This window comes from Rhinolophus sinicus, chromosome 1 (assembly GCF_057876585.1).
Source record: "Rhinolophus sinicus isolate RSI-liver-muscle chromosome 1, RSI-T2T, whole genome shotgun sequence".
In the NCBI taxonomy this organism is placed as follows: Eukaryota; Metazoa; Chordata; class Mammalia; order Chiroptera; family Rhinolophidae; genus Rhinolophus; species Rhinolophus sinicus.
Window position 1 is genome coordinate 178,399,884 of NC_142501.1, and position 24,981 is coordinate 178,424,864.

Sequence of the window (24,981 nt, forward strand, 5' to 3'; positions counted from 1 at the left end):
GGGAATCCTTTACAATGTTCATACTATAGACATGTATAAAAACCTGACTGGAGGGGGAAGGCTCTCTTCTGAAGTTCCATAATAACAGGTTTCCATAATAACAGTTCCATAATACCTAGGAATAAATTTAACCAAAGAGGTGAAAGACTTTTAGTCAGAAAATTATAAGACATTGAAGAAAGAAATCGAAGAAGATACAAATAAATGGAACCATATACTGTGCTCATGGATTGGCAGAATTAACATTGTTAAAATGTCCATACTACCCAAAACAACCTACAAATTCAATGTGATCTCTATCAAAATGCGAATGGCATTTTTCACAGAACTAGAACAAATAATCCTAAAATTTATATGGAACCATAAAAGACCTTGAGTAGCCACAGCAATATTGAGAAAGAAGAACAAAGTTGGAAATATCACAATACCTGATATCAAATTATACTATAAGACTATAGTAATCAAAATAGTATGGTACTGGCATAAAAACAGACCCATAAGTTAATGGAACAGACTAGAGAGCCCAGAAATAAACCCACACCTACATAGTCAATTAATCTATGTAAAGGAGGTAAGGATATACAATGGCATAAAGACTGTTCAATAAATGACGTTGGGAAGACTGGACAGATACATGCAAAACAAAAACTGAAACTAGGCCATCTTCTTACACCATATACAAGAATAAACTCAAAATAGATTAAAAAATCAAATGTAAGATCTGAAACCATAAAACTTCTAGAAGAAAGCATAGACAGTAAACTCTCTGACATTGCTCTTAGTAATATGTTTTCTGATCTATATCCCCAACAAGGGAAACAAAACAAAAAATAAACAAATGGGACAATATCAAACTAAAAAGTTTTTGCACAGTAAAGGAAATCATCAATAAAACAAAAAGACAACCCACTGAATTCACCAATGATACATCTGATAAGGGGTTAATATCCAAAATTTATAAGATATCATACAAGTCAACACCAAAAAAAAACTAACAATCTAATTAAAAATAGTCAGAGGACCTGAATAGACATTTCTCCAAAGAGGACATACAGATGGCAAATAGATGTATGAAAGATGCTCAAAATCAGAGAAATGGAAATAGAAACCACAATGATATATCACCTCACACCTGTCAGAATAGCTTTCATAATTAAGTGAACAAACAAGAGTTGGCGAGGATGTGGAGATAAGGGAACCCTTGTGCACTGGTGGGATTTCAAATTGTACAGCTACTATGGGAAACAGTACGGAGGTTCCTCAAAAAATTAAAAATGGAACTACCTTATGACCCAGAAATTCCACTCTGTGATTTTATCCAAAGAAATCCAAAGCACTAATTCAAAAAGACATATGCACCCCTATGTTTACTGCAACACTATTTACAATAGCCAAGGTATGGAAGCAACCTAAGTGCCCGTCAATATATGACTGGATAAAGAAGAGATGGTACATATATAAAATAGAATACTACTCACCTATAAAAACAATGAAATCTTACCATTTGCTACAACATGGATGGACCTGGAAGGCATTATGTTAAGTGAAATAAGTCATACAGAGAAGACAAATACCAGATGATCTCACTTATATGTGGAATCTAAAGAACAAAATAAACGAACAAACAAAATAGAAACAGATTCATAGATGCCGAGAACAAGCTGATGGCTGCCAGATAGGAAGGGATTTGGGGGGCTGGGTGAAAAAGTTGAAGGGATTAAGAAGTACAAATTGGTAGTTACGAAATTGTCATGGGGATGTAAAGTACAGCATAGGAAATATAGTTAATAATAATGTAATAACTATGTATCGTGCCAGACTAGTCAGGGGGATCACTTTGTAAATTATATAAAGTCTAACCACTATGCTGTACACCTGAAACTAATATAAAACAATATTGAATATCAACTGTAGTTGAAAAATTTTTAAAAGTGGGGGAAATTGAAGTGGAATAAGAGGTTCAAATCTACAGTTATAAAATAAATAAGTACTGAGATGTAATGTACAGCATAGGGAATATTGTCAATAATATTGTGATAGCATGGTACGGTGTCAGATAGTTGCCGGACTTACTATCATTATCACTTCTTTGGGTATATAAATGTTGAATAACTGTGGTGTACACCTGAAAATATAATACCGTATATTAGCTATGTTTTAATAAAAATCTTTGAAAAAATAAATCAGAAAAAAGGTTCACTTCAGAAATGAACAGTAGTATATTGAACCATTAAAAAGGGAGACCATCAAGTGGACAAGAGACAAATTGTGATGATGTTAATTATCGACCTTATATCTTGTTCACCATCAGAATCCCTGTTTCAAAGTACTGAGTTCAAAATATCTATTCAATAAATAAATAGATAATGAGTTAATCAACTCCTAGATTGCCTGAGAGTCATGTGATGACAAAACGTTTACTTTTATTTGAGTCAGACTTTATATAGATATGCTTGTAATGATATTTCCCTCTTCATTACTTTATAAGGAAGAATTAAGCATACACAAATTCATTCATCCACTGTCTGATTCAAAACTTATTTTCTGGGCCTTTCCTGAAGCCACAGCCCTATCGTAGGCATAATGGGGAATGAAGACGCCAGAGACCTAACCTCTTCTCTCCACATGCTCACAATCCAGCCCAATCAGCACTAACATGATACTAGCAGATAATCCATCTTAATGATGCCAACTATTAATTTTATTCCAGATGGCTGCCTTGTTGTGCTGTCAAGAGGCATATGGCATAAGTGTCATTGTAGGAGTACCTCCTGATTCCCAAAACCTCTCCATGAACCCCATGTTGCTATTGAGTGGACGTACCTGGAAAGGAGCGATTTTTGGTGGTACGTATTTAGGCTTGAGGGCTGAATTCTTATTAACCTCAGGATTTCTTCCCTTTTACAAGTGACAAGGCCAGGTTTTGAACATCAGCAGTGTTAAAAAATAAATGAAAAGCCTTTGTTTCTATAGGCTCCAAATCAACTAGATATGGAACTATTACACAAGTTCTCAAGACAGACTTTTTCGGTGTCCCCATAAACTAGGATCTTTCAACACCACTTCTTTTTATACATGTGACTGCATGAGGCACTGAAATACTGAGTAGGACCCAGGAAATTCCTAAGCAATAATTCATGTCTGCTCTCATTGCCCAAATTTAGACAATTGCTCAATTCGCTCCTTGGCTTTGGGAATAACCATCCACACTATAATTTCTCTGTGAAAGAGCTAATAACTAAGGACACTGGTTTCTGTAGGCAGACTAAAAAAAAAAAAGTCTAACCACTGCAAAAGGATATCAGGACATTGAAGCACTTTATCTCTTGTTAACCTCAGTAATAGTCGTCTGAGTAGTGGTAAATAGTAGCAGAACTTTAATTTTAATTCTGTTTGGAAAGCCTCCTCTCCAATTCTCCACTTACCGGCTGCATTTAACAATGAAGTTGTTTTCTTTTCAGGCTTTAAGAGTAAAGAGTCTGTCCCCAAACTTGTGGATGATTTTATGGCTAAGAAGTTTCCATTAGATGCATTAATAACCCATGTTTTACCTTTTGAAAAAATAAATGAAGGATTCGACCTGCTTCGATCTGGAAGGAGGTAGATTTTAAGTTTCTTTTTTATTGGTGGGGAGTTGGTTAACAGAGACAAAAAGTGGAAGTATGAGAAAAACATTGGAGTGCCTTGGTTTTCTGTTATTAGTTCAGTCTTTGCAACTAGAATATTTAAGATCATATTGTGAGAAGCTAAGAACAGTTGCTTTACATTTCCTGTTCTGCTGAAACCAAATTACGTATGTTGATTACAGTGAATCTAAATGATCAAAGTCACTCATCTTTATTTACAAGAAAACACTCACCCTTGCAAGGAAAAAGATTTAGTAACACAGTCATAATTATAACTGGAGTCACTGCAGGCTCTGCCTGGCCACCTAAAAACGTTGGCCATCAATAGCTGTAAATTTAAATTATATTCAGGACCTACTCATTATGGGAGTAGGTGGAGCTACATTGGGATTGTTTTCTATGTAAATATCACTATTTTTTCATACAAAACACTATTATCGTTACTTTTTACTTTACAAAGAATTTTTCACAAGTAAAAAATTATTGTAAAGGGGAATGCTGTTTTAAATGTTTAAGTCATACATTTTCTTCAAAGCTTAGGAAACTAAGCCAATTTCATTTCCTACCTCTAACATTTAGCTTTTACAACAACCTAAAAAGAAAAATTTTGTCACCTGCATTTATATATGAGGCACAACTAGAAATAGGCATTTGTACGCATATCTAACTTCTAACTTCCAGTTCCATAGCCCATGCTTTTTCTGCTACCTCACCCTTATTACGAGGCTTTCTAACGCACTATAAGCACTTTAAGTATTTCTTAAGCACCCACACGTGCAACATTATAGGAGATACTTAGTTTAATAAACGTTATTGAAGAAGGAAAGAAACTAGCATCACAGTGCACCAGATTACATTCTTTCTAGAAAGCAATTTAGTAATTTGTAACAGAAACATTAAAAAAACCCACTTAGATTCTTTGTCCCAGCAATTCCATTTCTGGGAATCTATTCTACAGAAATAATCAGATATGCAAACCCATCTATTTAATCATGTTCTTCTATTGTCTATAATATCAAAAACTAGAAACATCCTAAAAGCCCAACAGTAGGGGGATAGTTAAAGAAATTCCAACCACACAGTAGAAATTAATGAAGCCATTAAAAAGGGATGATTTCATTAAATTGAGAAATTCTCATGATATAATTTTAAGTTACAGAATAGAGAATACAGACATATGTACAATATGATCCCAAGTTTTCCACAAGCACAATAAAAAATTTACGTATGTCTAGAAAAAAGTTGATCAAAATTCAGTCTAGAAAAAGGATCAAAATTCAAGAAATATTAACACTGATTAACTGTAAATTGTGGAATTACAGATTATTTTTACTTTATTTACACTGTCCTTTAGTTTCTAAATTATTTACATATATTTTTCTTGTTATATATATGTTGATATATATGTATACATACATATATCATATGTATACATATGATATATCTCACATACATATGTATACATGTATATATACATATGTATATGTGTGTGTGTATATATATACAATTTTTTAAAGGCATGAAGACCTTCTTTTTCTAAAAGTATCCATCAAAAGATGATTTTTAGAAGGACATGAGTTCCAGTGTAAATGTTACATTTCTTATCTTCCCAAGAATGAAGTCTCTCTGAATACAAATCAACTTTACTATCTACTTCTAAGACTCCCTAACATCTCTTTATCAGAGCTCTGTTAAACCTTCAACATGGTCTTACCTTTATTTCATCATCAGTTCTTTCAGTCAAGTTACCTGTCATCTTGTAATTTGTGCAATTTTGTATTTGGGTTTATATCCCAGCACCCCACACTAGATATGTGACCTAGAGCAAGTTACATATCTCTTTAGGCCTTAGTGTTTTTATCTCTAAAATGGAAACACTAGAACCTGCCTCATAGAGTTGTTGTTTAAGTTGAGGTTTAAATGACAAAATGCACAAGAAGCATCTAACAGAGCATGGGAGAAATAGCAAAACCTCATTATATGTCATTATCCATTGTTGTTTTGGTTTTTTTTTTGGGGGGGTTGTTTGTTTTGTTTTGGTTCCCAAGTTTTATTCAAGAACTCATACAACATATTCCAGATAAATGAGTTTTAATCCTCATCTTCCTCCTCCTCTTCATCTTGGTTAATCTGGAAGTAACACAATTGTAACTCTCTGTGCTGTTAGCAACTACGTGCAACCAATCATGAGGATTATTATTCTGCGAATAATTTTAGTGAATTATTTCACAGAGTTTTTAGAAAAAGTCACCTCAGAAGTTGTACTGATCTTGCTCTAGCTCCTCTCAATGATCACAACCCCCCTGCACCGAGATTCCCAGCTTTTCCATTCACTTTGATTCTCTCAGGAAGAAACTGCTCAAAATTGGCAGCCTCCAGGATTCCATTTTCTACCAGTGGGTGCAGTCAAGGGTAAACTTTAGAACCTGCTTCTTTTTTTTGCCTCCCTTCCCCACAAGCTTTTTCATAGGCATCATGGGGGTAGTGGATGCAGAAAAGTACCCGTTGTTGTTTTGAATTCATTGTTATGCCAGGCTTGTAGGCTCTCAAAAATGAGTTTTTGAGGATGCTAGTATATAATGAAGTCTAAATGACTGTCATGTTCAGGATGTTATGTGCGAGTGTAAGGTTAAAGAAAACACAAGAGTGAACCAGGAAAAGGTGAGTTGATGTTTGAATTGACTTGAATGCATAGGGATAGGAATGGAGTGGCAGGAAACACAGACAGCTTTTCACTGAGACACATCAAATGCTCCTTAGACTGTCACATGGAAGAGTCTGAATTACCTAAACATCAAAACAATTAATATCTTTTATTTTCTGTTTCAGTATCCGTACCATCCTGACATTTTGAGACCATACAAACACTTCACTTGTAGCAGTCTTCTGGCTCCTTCATCATCTGGAACATCAGCCAAACTTTAATAATTCTGTCCTTCAGAGATGCTATCAGTAAACTACACATGGGAGCTTTCCCAAAGAAACAAAAATTGATGTAAAATCATTTTTCAAGCAAATGTTTAAAATCCAAGTGAAAGGTAGATCAATTATTAGCTGAGTAACTGAATCCAATAAACATTCCTTCTTAATCATTCCATTCACCTTGAATCATGCCATCTTTCCCATGGAGGAAAACTATTTCTTTTGACTCCTTGCACTGTTTGTATCTTTGCCACCTTTAGTCACTGAAGCCCAGAGGAGGAGGGCCTCATTATGCTTTCCGGCAACATGCACATGATGGACTCTTATGCTTGAAGTCTTCTACTTTTGCCTCTATTCTACTGTCTGTATTTTCCTTTTTATGAAATGTACCAAAGCCCTAAGGTAAAAACTATAGTCTGGGAAATGCTACACTCATAAGTGAATAAAGTCCAGAACATCTAAGTGCAGGGAATTTCATAGCAAAATGTCACACACACACATACACACACGCACACGCACACACACACACACACACACATTTTGTATATGATGGAGGGAAGTATACTTATTGCTTTTATACTGTTTGCAATGAATATGTAATTGTTCTTTTAAATAAAAACAGGTTCATGGTATCTGATAAATGTGAGGTTCAGATATGAAATGTGAAACCTGAACTAAAATCTGAAATTTTTACTCATGAAAGTGCTCTATTGGCTAAACAATCTTACTTAATTATTACAGTGAACTAAAAATGAGTCATAGGTAATTAAAAAGTAATGTGGTGGCTTGAAGTGTAGGGATGGAAATGAAGCAGCTGTGGACAAAGCATGTAAAGTGTTAACTAAGAAATGGCACATTTATTGCACCTAAAATACAGTAATTTCTTAATATCATTTAAAAAAAGAAATGGCACAAACATCCAAAGCAATATATTTTGTAAGTAGATATATACACATACAGATGTACACTTTTGCAAAAAATTATTTTCAATCTAGAACTTTTCTATTAACTACCATGTCTTAAAGCATCTATAATCCTGGCATTAGTTTAATTTTTTAAATATTGAAAGCCTGTTTACCCTTGGGATCAAATATATAGTGATGGAAGGAGAACTGACCCTGGGTGGTGAACTATATATCACATTGTGTAATGTGATATATAGTATATATAATAGATGATGTATTACATAATTGTACACTTGAAACCTATGTAACTTTACTAACCATTGTCACCCCAATAAACTTTAATTAAAAAAACAGAATAAATACATATTGAAAGCCTATGGTACATTTGTTAATGTTTCCCCACTTTAGGTAAAAATTTGCATTTTGAGCTTTATCTTTAAATGTGTAATGAAAAACTTATTCTTTAAAGAGTTTTAGCTATCTCCAAAAGTACATTTGTTTCCACGTCTACAATTTGATGTTCTCGAAAGGACTTTAGACTAAGAGCAAGTGATCTCCCACTTACTTGTGAACCTTCAGTAAGTTACTCGAACTCTCTCAACCTGTTTCATCCTTTGTTTTAAAAAAATTACTCTACCAACCCATTACAGAACAAAGGAACTACAAAACAGCTAGAAAACAATTAACAAGATGGCAATAATGAGTCCTCACCTATCAATAATTACTCTAAATTGAAAATTCTCCAATCAAAAGGCTTAGAATGGCTGAATGGCTGAAAAAGGAAAACCCAACAATATGCTGCCCATAAAAGACACTTTAGCTTCCAGGACTTTTAGCCTCAAAGATATTCCCTGCAAATGGAAACAAAAAAAGAGTACAGGTAACTACACTTAGACAAAATAGACTTTAAGTCCAAAGCTATAACAAGAGACAAAGAAGGTCATTATTTGATGATAAATGGGTCAATTCATCAAGAGGATATAACAATTGTAAACACATATGCACCCAACATTGGAGAACCTAAAGATTAAGCAAATACTAACAGAGCTGAAGAGAGAAATAGACAATAATACAATAACCATAGAGGACTCCAATACCTCACATTCAACAACAGATAGATCATCCAAACAGAAAATCAATACGGAAACATTAGATTTGAACACTTTAAAACAAGAGCATCTAACAAACACATTCGGAAATTCCATCCAAAAGCAGCAGAAGTCCACTCTTCTCAAACACACAGAGAACATTTTCTCAGTTAGATCATATTTTAGATCACAAAACAAGTGTTAGCCAATTTAAGAATATTGAAATCATACCAAGTATCTTTCCCAACTGCAATGGTATGAAACTAAAAATCAATAACAGGAGAAAACTAGAAACTAACAAGTATGTGAAAACACACCCAAACAACCAATGGGTCAAAGGAAAAGTGAAAAGGGGGGATGTCATAAAAATTGCAGTGTGAGGTGAGCCTCTTGAAATCTCCATTGGAATTTACAACAAATTGAACAACTATAACTCCACAAAGGACTCCCTTGGACAGGGAAGCCTAAGAAGCTCACTACTGAAATAATCTAAAGGTGGGCAAATTATGTGAGCAGGGGAGGAGGGAAGGGAACAGTGTGGAGATGGGGCATTGTGGGCGTAAAACACAGACCGAGCTTGGTGCTCTGAGCTCGCTGCATCCCGGAACTACCGCAGCTGCAGGAGAAGGAAGAACTTCGACTACTAGGGCTCCGTTTATGGCCCACAGGGCTGAGGGGACAGCATATAACACGGCTGAACCCAAAGCTCAGGGTAGAGACTTCAGAGCAAAGACTGAGGGAAGAAGGCTGAAAACGGTGGTTTAAGCCCTCACTGCTGAGCAGAACACAGAAGCCTTAGGCACTGAGCCCAGCTGCCCCCTACCTACCCTCCCAGAGGTCACCCTTCCCCCACCTGACCAGTGCTAGAAGCAGAACAGTAGCACTGTCAGATCAAAAGAACAGAATATTTGCAGTTCTGAGAACTGTGGTCCACAGACATGGACTCACAGCCCAACTAGTTCCGGCAAAGGGGAGGGAGCTGTAGAAGCAAGGCTGGCTGTGGTTGTGGTCACTGCCATTGTTCTGGGCCACCTCTCACAATTCACCCTACCCCTGTCCCCACCTTTCTGGGTGGATCCCTGCAGGAGTAAACAGAGCTGCTGAAACAAACGGGCTTTGAATCTGGTGCAGGAAGAGCTTTGGAACATCAGAAGCTCTCCACATCCCCCTCCCCCCCAGAGGCGGTGCCATATGACCCAGGTGAATAGTTCACAGAGAAGCCTGCCTTCCAGGGAATCCCCCCCATTGAGTGAGAAGCTGGAATAGTGCAGAGAAAACATAACACTACAGTGTGAGACAGAATAAAAGGCTGTAGTCACAGAGAAAATAAAACATTCTATCAACACCTACTGGAAAACAAAATAAAAACTTCTTTCTATCAACCTGTTGCAGAACCCACTTCCTGTAGATGTCTAGGAAGAGAAATAAATCATTAATTGCCATGAACAACCAAGGCAACAAGACAGCTCAGAAAGAAAATGAAAAGTCTCCAGAAAATGAACTTAAAGATATGGAAGTATGTGACTTAAATGACAGAGAATTCGAGATTGCAGTTTTGAAAAAACTCAGATGCAAGAAAACACGGACAGGCAGTTTAATGAACTCAGAAACACAATCAAAGAACAACATGAACATTTTACCAAAGAGATTGAAATTTTAAAAAAGAACCAAATAGAATTTCTGGAGATTAAGAACTCAATGAAAGAAATGAAGAATGAAATAGCCAGCTTAGGTAGTAGAGTTGACCAGATGGAGGAAAGAATCAGTGACATCGAAGACAGAAATTGGGAAATGACACAGATGGAAGAAGAAAAAGACTTGAGACTTAAAAGAAATGAAAGAACTCTACAAGAACTTTCTTACTCCATCAGAAAGAGCAATATAAGAATAATGGGCATACCAGAAGGAGAAGAAAGAGAGAAGGGAACAGAGAGTATATTCAAACAAATCATCGACGAGAACTTCCCAAACTTGTGGAAAGAACTGGATCCTCGAATCCAAGAAGCAAATAGAACACCTAATTACCTCAACCCCACCAGGCCTTTTCCAAGGCACATTGTATTGAAGCTGTCTATAATAAATGACAAAGAAAGAATCCTCAAGGTAGCCAGGGAAAAGAAGACGGTAACCTACAATGAAAAGTTCCATTAAAATGTCATCAGATTTTTCAACAGAAACTCTACAAGCCAGAAGGGAGTGGAACCAAATATTCAAACTATTGAAAGAGAGAAATTGTGAGACAAGAATAATATATCAAGCAAAGATATCCTTTAGATACGAAGGAGGAATGAAGACCTTTCCAGACATACAGAAGCTGCGGGAATTTTCTAAGACACGATCTGCACTACATGAAATACTGAAGGAGCCTATTCGACCATCATCAATAGGGACAATTTGTGGCAACTGAAAAATAAAAGGGGGGAGAGTAAAGGCCTGAACTGGAATATGGGAATGAAGAAATAAGCATCTTGAATAAAATGGAATATTCCTAATATCAAATTTCTTTTACATAAATTTAATGATAACCACTCAAAAAGAATCCAGAACTGAAATATATACTGTAATAAAAGAAGAAACAGAGGAAAAATATCATAGAATACCACCACACAGAAATAATAGACAACAACAAAAAGGCAACAAAACAATGGAGACACAGTCTTACCAGAAAACTAAAGCTAGAATGACAGGAAATCCTCACATATCAATAATCACCCTAAATGTAAATGGACTGAACTCACCAATAAAAAAGCACAGAGGAGCAGATTGGATCAAAAAACTAAACCCAACCGTATACTGCTTCCAAGAGACATATCTCAGCTACAAGGAGAAACACAGACTCAAAATGAAAGGGTGGAAATTGACACTCCAAGCAAATGGTATCCAGAGAAAATCAGGTGTAGCCATACTGATATCAGGTGAAACAGACTTCAGGATAAAAACAGTAACAAGAGACAAAGATGGGTGCAGCCGTTATGGAAGGCAGTGTGGAGGTTCCTCAAAAAATTATGGATAGAATTACCATATGACCCAGCAATCCCTCTCATGGGTATCTACCAAAAAAATCTGAAAACATTTATACATAAAGACACGTGTGCTCCAATGTTCATTGCAGCTTTGTTTGCGGTGGCCAAGACATGGAAACAACCAAAACGTCCTTCAATAGATGAATGGATAAAGAAGTTGTGGTATATATACACAATGGAATACTATTCGGTGGTAGAAAAGATGATATAGGACCATTTGTGAAACATGGACGGATCTTGAGAGTATAATGCTAAGCGAAATAAGTCAGACAGAAAAAGCAGAGAACCATATGATTTTACTGATATGTGGTATATAAATCAAAAACAACAAAAGAACAAGACAAACAAATGAGAAACAAAAACTCATAGACATAGACAATAGTTTACTGGTTACCAGAGGGTAAGAGGGGAGGAGGGTGGGAGATGAGGGTAAGGGGGATCAAATATATGGTGATGGAAGGAGAACTGACTCTGGGTGGTGAACATACAATGGGATTTATACATGATGTAATACAAAATTGTACACCTGAAATCTATGTAATTTCACTAACAATTGTCACCCCAATAAATTTTAAAAAAAGTGTCAAAGATGGACATTTCATAATGATAAAGGGGACTATACAACAAGAAAACATAACAGTCATCAATATTTATGTCCCTAATCAGGGAGCACTGAAATATACCAAGCAACTATTGACAGAACTAAAGGGAGAAATTGACCAAAACACAATTATAGTAGGAGAACTAAATACATCATTGACAGCAATGGATAGATCATCCAAACAAAAATAAAGAAAGAAATAGCAGCCCTAAATGACACATTAGATGAAATGGACATAATTGACATTTATAGAGCACTTCATCCAAAAACATAGACTACACATTTTTTTCTAGTGTACATGGAACATTCTCCAGGATAGACCATATATTGGGACATAAAACTAACCTCAGCAAATTTAAGAAGACTGAAATCATACCAAGCATATTCTCTGATCACAAGGCTTTGAAGTTGGATATCAACTGCAAAAAGAAAGCAGGAAAAACCACAAATACATGGAGATTAAACAACATTCTTTTAAAGAATGACCAGGTCAAAGAAGAAATTAGAGGAGAGATCAAAAGATTCGTAGAAACAAATCAGAATGAAAATACATGCTACCAAAAATTTTGGGATGCAGCGAAAGCAGTTTTAAGAGGGAAATTTATATCATTACAGGCCTATCTCAAGAAACAAGAAAAATCCCAAAATAAATAATCTGATGTTACACCTTAAAGAACTAGAAAAATAAGAACAAATGAAACCCAAAGTCATTTTTATTATTTCCCAAAGGAAATAATAAAAATCAGAGCAGAACTAAATGAAATAGAGAACAAAAAGACAATATAAAAAATTAATGTGACAAAGAGCTGGCTCTTTGAAAAGATTAAGAAAATTGACAAACCCTTGGCTAGGCTCACTAAGATAAAAAGAGAGAAGACACTAATAAACAAAATCAGAAATGAAAAAGGGGAAGTTATCACAGACGCCACAGAAATACAAAGGATCCATCCAATAATACTATGAAGGACTATATGCCACAAAATTCAATAACCTAGAAGAAATGGACAAGTTCTTAGAAACTTATAGGTTTCCTAGGCTAGACCTGGAAAATCTAAACAGAACGTTCACCAGTAACGAAATTGAATCAGTCATCCAAAACCTTCCCAAAAGCAAAAGTCCGAGACCAGATGGCTTCACTAGTAAATTCTACCAAACCTTCAAAGAGGATCTAATACCAATCCTGCTCAAATTCTTCCAAAAAATTGAAGAAGAGACAGTACTCCCTAACTCATTTTATGAGACCAACATTACCGTGATACCAAAACCTGGTAAGGACAACCCAAAAAGGAGACTACAGACCAATATTTCTGATGAATACAGATGCAAAAATCCTAAACAAAATTCTAGCAAATCGAATGCAACAATGCATTAAAAAGATTATTCATCACGACCAAGTGGGGTTCATCCCAGGGGCACAAAGATGGTTCAACATATGCAAATCCATCAATGTGCTACATCACATAAACAAAATAAAGGACAAAAAACATATGATTATATCAATTGATGCAGAAAAAGCACTTGACAAGATACAACATCCATTTATGATTAAAACATTTAATAAAATATGTATAGAAGGAAAATACCTTAACATAATAAAGACCATATATAACAAACCCTCAGCTAATCTCAGAATTAATGGTGAAAAACTGAAGCCCTTTGCTGTACGTTCAGGAACACGACAGGGCTGTCCCCTATCACCTCTGCTTTGCAACATAATGTTGGAAGTCCTCGCCAGAGCAATGAGGCAAGAGAAAGAAATAAAAGGCATCCAAATTGGGAATGAAGTAGTTAAATTGTCACTCTTTGTAGATGACATGATGCTATATATAGAAAACCCTCAAGACTCCACCAAAAAGCTATTAGAAATAATCAACGAATACAGTAAAGTTGCTGGCTGCAAAATCAATGTACAAAAGTCCATTGCATTCCTATATACTAACAATGAAATCTCAGAAAAAGAAATTAAAAAAACCAATTTGTTTTGCAATTGCAGCAAAAATAATGAAATAACTAGGAATAAACTTAACCAAGGATGTGAAAGACCTATATGCAGAAAACTATAAGACATTTTTAAAAGAAATTGAAGAAGACACAAAGAAATGGAAAGACATTCCGTGCTTATGGATTGGAAGAATCAACATAGTTAAAATGGCCATATCACCCAAAGCAATATACAGATTTAATGAATCCCCATCAAATCCCAATGACATTTTTTAAAGAAATAGAACAAAAAATCATCAGATTTGTATGGAACCACAAAAGACCCCAATAGCCAAAGCAATCCTAAGAAAAAAGAACAATAATGCAGGTATCACACTCCCTGACTTTAGCTTGTACTACAGAGCAACAATAATCAAAACAGCATGGTATTGGCAGAAAAACAGACACATAGATCAATGGAATAGCAATGAGAACCCAGAAATAAACCCACATCAACATGGACAGATAATTTTTGACAAAGAAGCAAAAACATACAATGGAAAAAGACAGCCTCTTCAATAAATGGTGCTGGCAGAATTGAAAGCCACGTGTAAAAGAATGAAACTGGACTGCTATCTGTCATCATGTACCAAAAGTAACTCAAAATGGATCAAAGACTTAAGCATAAGACCTGAGACAACAAACTGCATAGAAGAAAACATAGGTACTAAACTTATGGACCTTGGGTTCAAAGAGCATTTTATGAATTTGACTCCAAAGGCAAGGGAAGTAAAAGCTAAAATAAATGAATGGGACTATATCAAAATTAAAAGCTTCTGCACAGCAAAAGAAACCATCAGCAAAATAAAGAGGCAACCAACTGAATGGGGGAAGATTTTTGCAAACAGTACCTCTGATAAGGGGCTAATATCCAAAATATACAGGGAACTCATGCAACTCAACAAGAAAAAAACAAACAACCCAATTGAAAAATGGGCAGAGGACCTGAAGAGACATTTCTCCAAAGAGGACATACAAATGAAAATAGACATATGAAAAAATGCTCAACATCACTAATCATCAGAGAAATGCAAATAAAAACCACAATGAGATATCACCTCACCCCCGTTAGAATGGATATTATCAACAAGACAAATAGTAACAAGTGTTGGAGAGGCTGTGGAGGAAAAGGAACCCTCATACACTTTTGGTGCAGACTGGTGCAGCTGCTATGGAAGGCAGTGTGGAGGTTCCTCAAAAAATTACGAATAGAATTACCATATGACCCAGCAATCCCTCTCATGGGTATCTACCCAAAAAAATCTGAAAACATTTATTCATAAAGACACGTGTGCTCCAATGTTCATTGCAGCTTTATTTACGGTGTCCAAGACATGGAAACCAAAACGTCCTTCGATAGATGAACGGATAAAGAAGTTGTGGTATATATACATGATGGAATACTATTTGGCAGTGAAAATATGAAGTAGTACCATTTGTGACAACATGGATGGATCTTGAGATTATAATTCTAAGTGAAATAAGTCAGACAGAAAAAGTAGTGAACCATATGATTTCACTGATGTGTGGTATATAAACCAAAAACAACAAAAGAACAAGACAAACATATGAGAAACAAAAACTCATAGACACAGACAATAGTTTAGTGGTTTCCAGATGGTAAGGGGAGCGGGAGGTGGTAGATGAGGATAAAGGGGATCAAATATATGGTGATGGAATGAGAACTGACTCTGGGTGGTGAACACACAATGTGATTTATAGATGATGTAATATAGAATTATATACCTGAAATCTATGTAACTTTACTAACAATTGTCACCCCAATAAACTTTAATTTAAAAAGAAAAAAGTGGAAAGGGAAGTTAAAAAATATCTTGAAACTAATGAAAATGGAAACACAATAAACCACATCTTATAGGATGGAGCAAAAGCAGTGCTAAGAAGGAAGTTTATAGCTATCAATGCCTACATTTTAAAAAAGGAAAGATACCAGATAACCAATCTAACTTGACACCTTGGCAAATTAGAAAAAGAAGAACACACTAAGCCCCCAAAAAGTTATCAGAAGGAAGGAGATAAAAAAGGTCAAAGCAGAAAAAAAGTGATGCAGAAAATAGAAAAGCAATAAAAAATATGAACAAAACTAAGTTGGTTTTTTGAAAAGATAAACAAAATTGACAAACCTTTAGCTAGAGTGTGAAGAAAATAAAGAGGACTCAAAATTATAAATCAAAAAGGGGATATTACAACTGAAAGCACTGAAATGCAAAGGGTCATAAAGAGACTGCAATGAATAATTATATGCCAACAAATTATTGGATAATCTAGATGAAGCGGATAAATTCCTAGAAACATACAATCCATCAGGACTGAATTATGAAGAAATAGAAAATCTGAACAGATCAAAAATGATTAAGCAAACTGAATCAGTAACCAAAACCTCCCTAAAGAAAAGCCCAGACCAGATGGCTTCATTTTAGCCATTCTAGTGGTTGTATAAAAGAAGCTGTGTTTTAAACATGCCCTCACTTCATGATTCTGATGTAAAGGTTGTGTGGACCACACTTTGAGAAACACTGAAATACCTGTCACATGTTAGGCTAAACGAAGCCAGCAGATATGTTTTGTATCACTTACAACATTTTCCCCACTAAAAACCAGTCTTGCATTCTTCAGTTTACCGTAGTCCAGATCACCGAATCTCATTGTATATGCCACTTGCTTCACACACATTGCAACCCAGCTCCCATAGGCTTTTTTTTTTTTTTTTTTTTAAGATTTTATTGGGGAAGGGGAACAGGACTTTATTGGGGAACAGTGTGTACTTCAGGACTTTTTTTTTTTTCCAAGTCAAGTTGTTGTCCTTTCAATCTTAGTTGTGGAGGGCGCAGCTCAGCTCCAGGAACAGTTGCTGTTGCTAATAGCAGGGGGCACAGCCCACAATCCCCTGCATGAGTCTAACCGGCAACCTTGTGGTTGAGAGGATGTGCTCTAACCAACTGAGCCATCCGGGAGCTCAGCGGGAGCTCAGCTTAAGGTGCTGTGTTCAATTTTAGTTACAGGGGGTGCAGTCCACCATCCCTTGTGGGAGTCAAGGAATCGAACTGGCAACCTTGTGGTTGAGAGCCCGCGCTCCAACCGACTGAGCCACCTGGGAGGCAGCTCAGCTCAAGGTGCCGTGTTCAATCTTAGTTGCAGGGGGTGCTGCCCACCATCCCTTGCAGGACTGGAGGAATTGAACTGGCAACCTTGTGGTTGAGAGCCCACTGGTCCATGTTGGAATCGAACCCACAGCCTTCGGAGTTAGGTGCATGGAGCTCTAACCACCTGAACCACTGGGCCAGCCCCTCCCATAGGCTTTTTAATGTCTGCTCTTGAAGACTGATGAATCCATCAATGAATTATTAAATTAAAAGGGATTATGTGCAAGATACTATGCTAAGTGCTTCTTATAAAACAAAAATCTCATTTTTAAAGAAATGTATAATCTAGTTGAATACACAAGATGTCAATATAAACATGTTAATAGCATTTACAGAAATCTACAACTAAGTACTCAATGAGCAGCTACGATCATAAGTGCTTACTTGCAATGTAATTGATTGAACCATTGTTTCTAAACTCTCATGTAAAGGAGCTGTTGTAGCCTACTGGGTGGCTGGAGGTCATGTGGTCAAGAACCAAGACAGTCACTCATCAGCTACCACCAAGGCCCCAGAAGACCCTCCTGTTGGTCTTCCAGCCCACCTCAGCCTCTAGCTGAATATAATAGCTGCATGAATGAGTCCAGGTGAAACTAGCAGAATCTCCCAGTCAACCCACAGTCATGAAAAACAAAAACAAACAAACTAAAAAACAAAAACTTGTTCTTTTAAGCCACTAAATTTGGGTTGGTTTGTTAAGCAGCAGTAAATAACTGAAACATGTGTATCATATCTAATATTAAGTACAGCAAGCGAATTGCATAACAGTATTGAAAATTGGATCCCCATTTATGGGTAAAGGCATATTTTTACATATGTAAAAGATTCAAATACATAGAAAAGTGGAGGATACAACTATATTACTAATAGCGATTATGTCTGAGTAGGACAGTACGATGGTAGCCAGGAGAGGGCTCTCTATTCCAGCACTGTCCCACAAAAATAGAATGTGCCACAAATGTATACCACACATGGAATCTTTAATTCTCTATAGCTGTATGACGAAAAGTAAAAAGGAACAGATGACATTAATTTCAATATTATGTTTGATCAAACCAGATATATACAAAAATAGTAATTCAACACATAATCATGACAAAAAAGTATTAATTCGTTCATTTACATTACACTTACAGCACACCTCAACATGGACTAGCCATATTTCACATGTTCAATAGCCATATGTAGCTAGTGGCTACTCCGAGGTTGGTGCAAAAGTAATTGTGGTTAAAAGGTTAGAAATAATTGCAAAAACCACAGTTACTAACTGCGCAATTAAAACCGCAGTTACCAACCTAATACAAGGGACAGCACACTTCCATAGTTTCAATGTTCTTAAGATCCACTTTTTGGATTTTTTTACAATTAAAATACATTCTTACATTATTTTTATAAGTAAAAATGAATTAAAAGATTATAAATTGGAAAACAAAAATGGTTATGCTGTTCAATCTGAAAATAAACTTAAAAAAAAAATCCTGTCGTATATTCACTGAGAAAAGTTTAGAAAATAAAGACTAGAAAAAAACCCCTCAAGATTACCTGTCATCCCTATATCTAGAAAAATCATTTTTAACATTTTGAAGACTTTTCTTACAACTTTTTTTCATAAGTTATAGATTGTATGGAACATCACCCTTTATTTGTTTTATTTCTCCCATTAGTAGGAAAATGCTGCATCTATCTGTTTTATGTGCCTTTGGTGCCCTGATTATAGAAAATTGATTCTAAAATCTTTAAGTCTGAAAACAACTGATGATAAACTCTAATCCCTCTGACCAGAAAAGATTTGGAAACTACATGTGAAAATGACCCTCTTGCTTTTCTCTTTATATTTAAGGCATCCAAAATGGATTTGATGTTCCTCCTTGGACTGCTGATTGGGTCGTTCCCTTCATTTAATGTTTAGGGGGTTGCGGTTGGAAGGTTGTTTAAGCCACTGTACTGACATGCCCTGGGGATGGGAGTTGGTGAGGAATTCTATGAAGCTGAGTCAGCCCGGGCTGAAGGTGTGTGGAGCTCAGACACTAAAATCTCTCCTTCACGTTTCACTGCGCACTGCTTTGGTTTGTTTGTTTGCTATTTACATTACGGGAGGTAGAGCTTCAATCTGCTTTTTATGAGGTATAAGTACACATTTATACCGAACATTACTGTCACCTTATCTCCTTACCTCCAAACACAGAGCCTTCCCATTTTTGTCCATAAAAGAGCAGCACTGGATCAAATGAAACACATGTTCCAAAAGGAACTGTTCTCAGCATCACACATTTCCCATAACTCTACTACAGGATTCTAGGGCAGGGAAGTTAGAGGCAGAAGAGAGAGACACCATTTCACATAAAGACAGCATTTAAATAGGTGTTTTTCTTTGTTTGTTTGTTTGTTTTTGGATCGAACCTGTAACCTTGGTGTTATTAACACCATGTTCTAAACAACTGAGCTAACTGCCCACCCCTTAGATTTGCTCCTGCTTAGCAAGCTCTGGCAACCCACCCTCCCCCAATTAAAATAATGTCTTTTCATCAGAAAATCACTTACAAGAAAAATTAATGTTCTATGCCTCTAAAAGACTGCCATGAAATTTCAGTGATTGGGTTCAAGTGCAGACAAAAGCACATGGATAAAGAATCAAAAGGCAAAAAAAAACCTGCAGAGATATGTATGCTTATGGCTCACATTATGAATGGCAGGGCTGGACATAAGTCTCCTACATAAGGACTGGAAGTCCCTTTTTGATTTTACTTTGCTAATAGTTGCATCTTCCAAGTAATTCAGAGGGCAAAGAAGAGAACCATTTCTTTTGACTTAACTCTGGCCAAAAGAAAAGTTATTTAGTGATACAGTGATGGGAAAGAGTGACCATGCCATCTTAAATGATTTCTTCCTTATCCTCAAGAAGGTTAGTGTAAGCACAACAGACTTATATTCAAGCTTTAGAAAGGGCTGATTTTTTTTTTTTTAATTTAGGAAAAAGATAGGTCAGAGTTCATATTTGTGCACTCAAGAAAAGAAGATGTTTAAGAAGGGAGGAATGTGTGAAGTATGAAACTGACGGTGGATTCCACAAAAGCGTCTGTGAGGAAGTACAGGACGCACACTGGCTGTACCAGAACTCTTACACCAGCCTCGTCACAGATAGAACGAATGAGAGGAGAGCCCTACAATCAAGGATAGTAAACGAGAGTCTCAGGACCTAAAAGAACTGGGTCTCAAAGCTAAAATGGCGGTTTTAATGCTACGTCTCAAAGAAGAATAAAGGAAGAGAAAGAGCAGATAAGGAAAGAGAATTATTCAATTCTCATGTTTCTTACATTTTTTAATAAGGAAAATCCTGGTAGATTAACACTGGATGGATGCAGCATTGTTAAGGAGAAGTTGAATCCTAAGATAGGCCAAAGGATGGTAAGATAGCAAGTGGCAGGTGTGAATGCTGGAAAGTATATTCTGGGATACTGAAAGAAGTGCACTTGCGAGTGTTGACAGCTTTAGGAGGGAGAGAGGTTTCTAAATGTGGAAATGAGCAATTATGACCCTTTTTCTGAAAGGGCTACCTTGTCTTGTGTGACCTTCCTCCTCATGGAAGTGTGTTTGTAACAGTGAGCAGGGGAGCCCTGCTCTGCATAAATCAGGCTGAATTAGATCATCTTAGAGGCTCCATCCCAAATGAGAGGTTGCTATAAGCCAAATTCCACCAACCATTTTTATTTGAGATATAATTGACATTCAACATTATCTCAGTTTCAGGTGTATGACATAATGATTCGATATATGTATACAATGCAAAATGATCCCCACAATAATTCTCGTTAACATTCTCACCACACATAAATTACGATTTTTTTTCTTGTGATAAGAACTTCTAAGATCTACTCCGTTAGCAACTTTCAAATATACATGCTATTATTAACTATAGTCATCATGCTGTTTATTTCACCCCCTGGCACATATTTATAACCAAGAGTTTGTACCTTTTGACCACCTTCCCCCATTTTGCCCACCCCTGCCTCTGGCAACAACCGATCTGTTCTCTGTATCTATGTTTTTTTTTCATTTGTTTTAGATTCCACACATAAGTAGAAAGAGTACACTCTCAAGCAATGATTAAAAACATAGTATGATGAATACATAAACCAGTAACATAGTGATTTATTATCATTATCAAGTACTATGTAGGGTACATAATTGCATGTGATATGCTTTCATATGACTGGCAGTGCGATAGGCTTGTTTACACCATCATCACCACAAACATGTGAGTAATGTGTTGAGCTACAACATTAGGACGGCTACATCGTCACTAGGCAATAGGAAATTTTTAGCTCCATTATAATCTTATGGGCCCATCATTATATATGCGGTTGTCATGGGCTAAAACGCCGTGATGAGGCACATGGCTGTATTTCCTAACACAGTCCTCTAAGTGTTTTCTAACCACTGCTGTGGGTTAGTGCATGAAATCCTATATCACCACTATTTGGTCAATATAAAGATGTTGTATGTGTTTATATAATCCCTATCGCCCCCTTACTCAATTGTTTGCTTCAGTCAAACCAATCTGTGTTTATTGTTCCATGCACCTTCCTGTTTCCCTGCTTCTCTTTCTCCCTTCTGTCTGACTGGGAGGGTTCCTCCTTCACTCTCTGTATGTTTGCTTCATTCTTGTTATTCTCTCTTCCCACAAAACTAACAAGGGGATTTTTGTTTGTATAATTCATTTGGAATTTAATGTGCACGCCCTCTTTTGACGTCTGTTTTATGTGTAGAGACTGCTTTCTCGGTTGGATTTGAGTCAAGAGATGTGGAAGTCAGAACTATAGTCGAAAAGTAGACCTTTTCTTCTTCTTCTTCTTCTTCTTCTTCTTCTTCTTCTTCTTCTTCTTCTTCTTCTTCTTCTTCTTCTTCTTCTTCTTCTTCTTCTTCCTCTTCCTCTTCCTCTTCCTCTTCCTCTTCCTCCTGCTCCTTCTTCTTCTTCTTCTTCTTCCCATTTCTCTTCCTCCTCTTCCTGTTCTGTGTAGGGTTTGAACTGGGTTTGACTCTCTACCCAGGGCAGTTTAAGGATCATCATTTTTAGGGATTAAATTTGCTTAGCAATTTTTAGCCTTGAACTTCATATTGAGTTAAATTGATATCATTCATATCAATCCCTATTTCATTAGTGTAAAGATACTACCAGTCAACACATTTCCATAGAGAGATTGACGTATGCTCCAGCACTCTCCTACTCTTCATAGCAGAGCAGTCAGACGACAATCAGTCACAGCAAGGGTGCTCACTGACCCCGGCATTTCTACTCCATGTAATACCAATCAGCAATGACTGAGCAACTCCCTGTTCCAGACACTCAGCTGGGTACAGTGGGGTGGCAATGATGGATAAGAGATGGTCTCTACCCACGCCAAGAGGGAACATGGGGCAGTGGTTATGACATGGCCTTACATTCAGGCATATAATTATATTATATTATACCGGGTCTTATATTATAGTAAAATAAGACTGGGTCTTATATTAATTCTTGCTCCAAAAGACACATTACAGCTGATTGTCCGGCTACGTCTTATTTTGGGGGAAACATGGTAGCTTTGTGAACTTGGACTTATTATTTAACTGTCCATGGCCTTTCTTATCTGTAAAATGAGGATGAATAATAGTACCACATCAAAGAGTTGTTTGATGAGCAAATGAGATAATTCTTTTAAAGACTTATTAGAGAGCATGACAGAAAGAACAATCCTCAATAAATATTAGCTACAATAATTATCCATAAAAGCAAGCTCACAATCTATGGGAGAACAGACACATGGTGTTGTGTGTGTCAGCCTGTCTGGAAGAGCTGTATCTCAGGTATAAGTTAGTGCTTTGGGAGCAGAAAAGGAGGTGCCATTCTAAATGAAGCAGTCAAAGGAAGCTTTGTAGAGAAGCAGGCACTTTAGGTAGAGTTTAAATAGTCTTGGAAAATGGAGAAAAATCCTTATTGGGTCATTTCTATTGTCCTTTGTTCAGTGTAACTAGTTTGTATATGGTTTCCATAGAATAGGAATTTGACTTTTCTTTTATCCACATTTGGAGGCCTCCTAAAATCCATTGTACAATATAGGTAGCTATTTAATTAGATGTAGCCTGTTAATGTAGATAAATTAACATGAAGGACATGTCATGTTTCTGTAGAATTGCCAAGGGAATGATTTTGTGATTAGTTCATGGCTGTATCAGTAAGCTTTAATTATGTACTTATTGAAAAATGACTGAGGGCTGAGAAACATTCATCTAATAGGAGGCAAGGGGGGTCCTCCAATTTCAAGTTGCTTCCAGCTTACAAAGTACTGAAAGAAAGGAGAAAGTACCACATCTTGTGGCTGTCATTCAAGGCCCTTCATAACCTGACTCTAACCTTCTAGTCTACCTTAATCCTCCATAGTCTCCAATAAAGAGCCTATGTTCTTTAAATCTTGTGTCTACATTGTGCCCCTAATAGGAATCCATTCCTCATTCAGCCCTTCCCCATCATGTTCCTTATCCTCTTTCTGTCCTCTTGGCCCATTCAAATCCTACCCAAACCTTGAGATCCAGGTCATAGTGTCCCCACTGTGGAGATGTGGCAGCTCCATCTCAGTCACCCTTTTAATACTAGCATTGCTCCTATGGAATCAGGGTCTCCTTCTCCTGCTGCTCTCTGTATTTAATGAGAGATCAACCTCTCAAATTCTACTGGAAATTCCTGGTCAGAGGCATTCTTAAATTTCATTAATGTTCTCAACTGCATGTAGCATCATTTAGTGCAAAGAACCTGGAACAAATTCTTTTCTCTTATACCCTCTTCTACACATTTTTCTGTTCACTCATCTTCCATACATGGAGGCCTTGGGTTTGAGGGAATTATAGTTATCACCAGTTTGTTTTCAAGGTACAAATGAATTTGGAGCCCTTACACCCTATCATGACCTTGCATCACTCCATGAATTACCAAGAATGCATTGGGACAAACTCCATAGAGTCAGGGCATCTTCCTTGATACCATCTGGCAAGTTCTCTGCTCTCACCCCTTGCCCTGTCTTTTAATTTAAGTGGGCAAGTGGGAAGAGCAGAAGACACATGATTGGGCACCAGTTCCAATATCAAGAGGGCCATAACAGGCCTGGAACAACATCGGGAATGTCCAAAGGTAATCTTATTAACCTCTAAAGGGTCATAGGGTATCACTCCCCTCTACGTCTCTCTCTGTGCCTCTTTCATTTTCTCTGTAACCTAGCTTAATGCTAGATGACATTTCAATCCAAGTACCACCTTCTAAATACAGATTCTCCAGGGAGAGGATATGATTAGTTGAGCTTAGGCCAGGCCTCTCCACGATGGTAGACAGAATAATGGCCCCCAAAGAGGTCCACTTATAATCCCTGGAACATATAAATATGTTGCCTTGTATGGCAAAAGGGATTGTGCAGATGTGATTAAATTAAAGATCTTGAGATGAAGAGATTATCTTGGGTTGTCCAAGTGGACCCAACCTAATCACATAGGTTCTTAATGTACGAAAAACTTTCCAGGCTGTGGTCAGAGAGAGCGATGTGTCTACCCCACAGCCCGTACATGGCCGTGTTACAACAGAGGGTGCATTAGTTTTCTACTGCTGTTATAACAAATTACCGCAAACTGTCTAGGAAGATTAGCAGGA

At 36.8% G+C, this 24,981-nt stretch overlaps 1 protein-coding gene and 1 pseudogene across 2 annotated transcripts in view; one reads left to right on the top strand and one right to left on the bottom strand.

Moving 5' to 3' along the window:
• The window catches only part of LOC109461442 (alcohol dehydrogenase E chain), a 51,725-nt gene extending 43,897 nt beyond the window's left edge, over positions 1-7,828 (top strand). For both annotated transcript variants that reach the window (XM_074323221.2, XM_019757675.3), the window contains exons 7-9: positions 2,711-2,846; positions 3,462-3,600; positions 6,456-7,828. In XM_074323221.2, the coding sequence (XP_074179322.1) occupies positions 2,711-2,846; positions 3,462-3,600; positions 6,456-6,480 (300 nt within the window). In that variant the 3' untranslated portion in view covers positions 6,481-7,828. The remainder of the gene's footprint in view (positions 1-2,710; positions 2,847-3,461; positions 3,601-6,455) is intronic.
• On the bottom strand, positions 5,569-6,103 carry LOC109461443 (large ribosomal subunit protein eL22 pseudogene; annotated as a pseudogene).
• Positions 7,829-24,981: the final 17,153 nt, after the last annotated feature.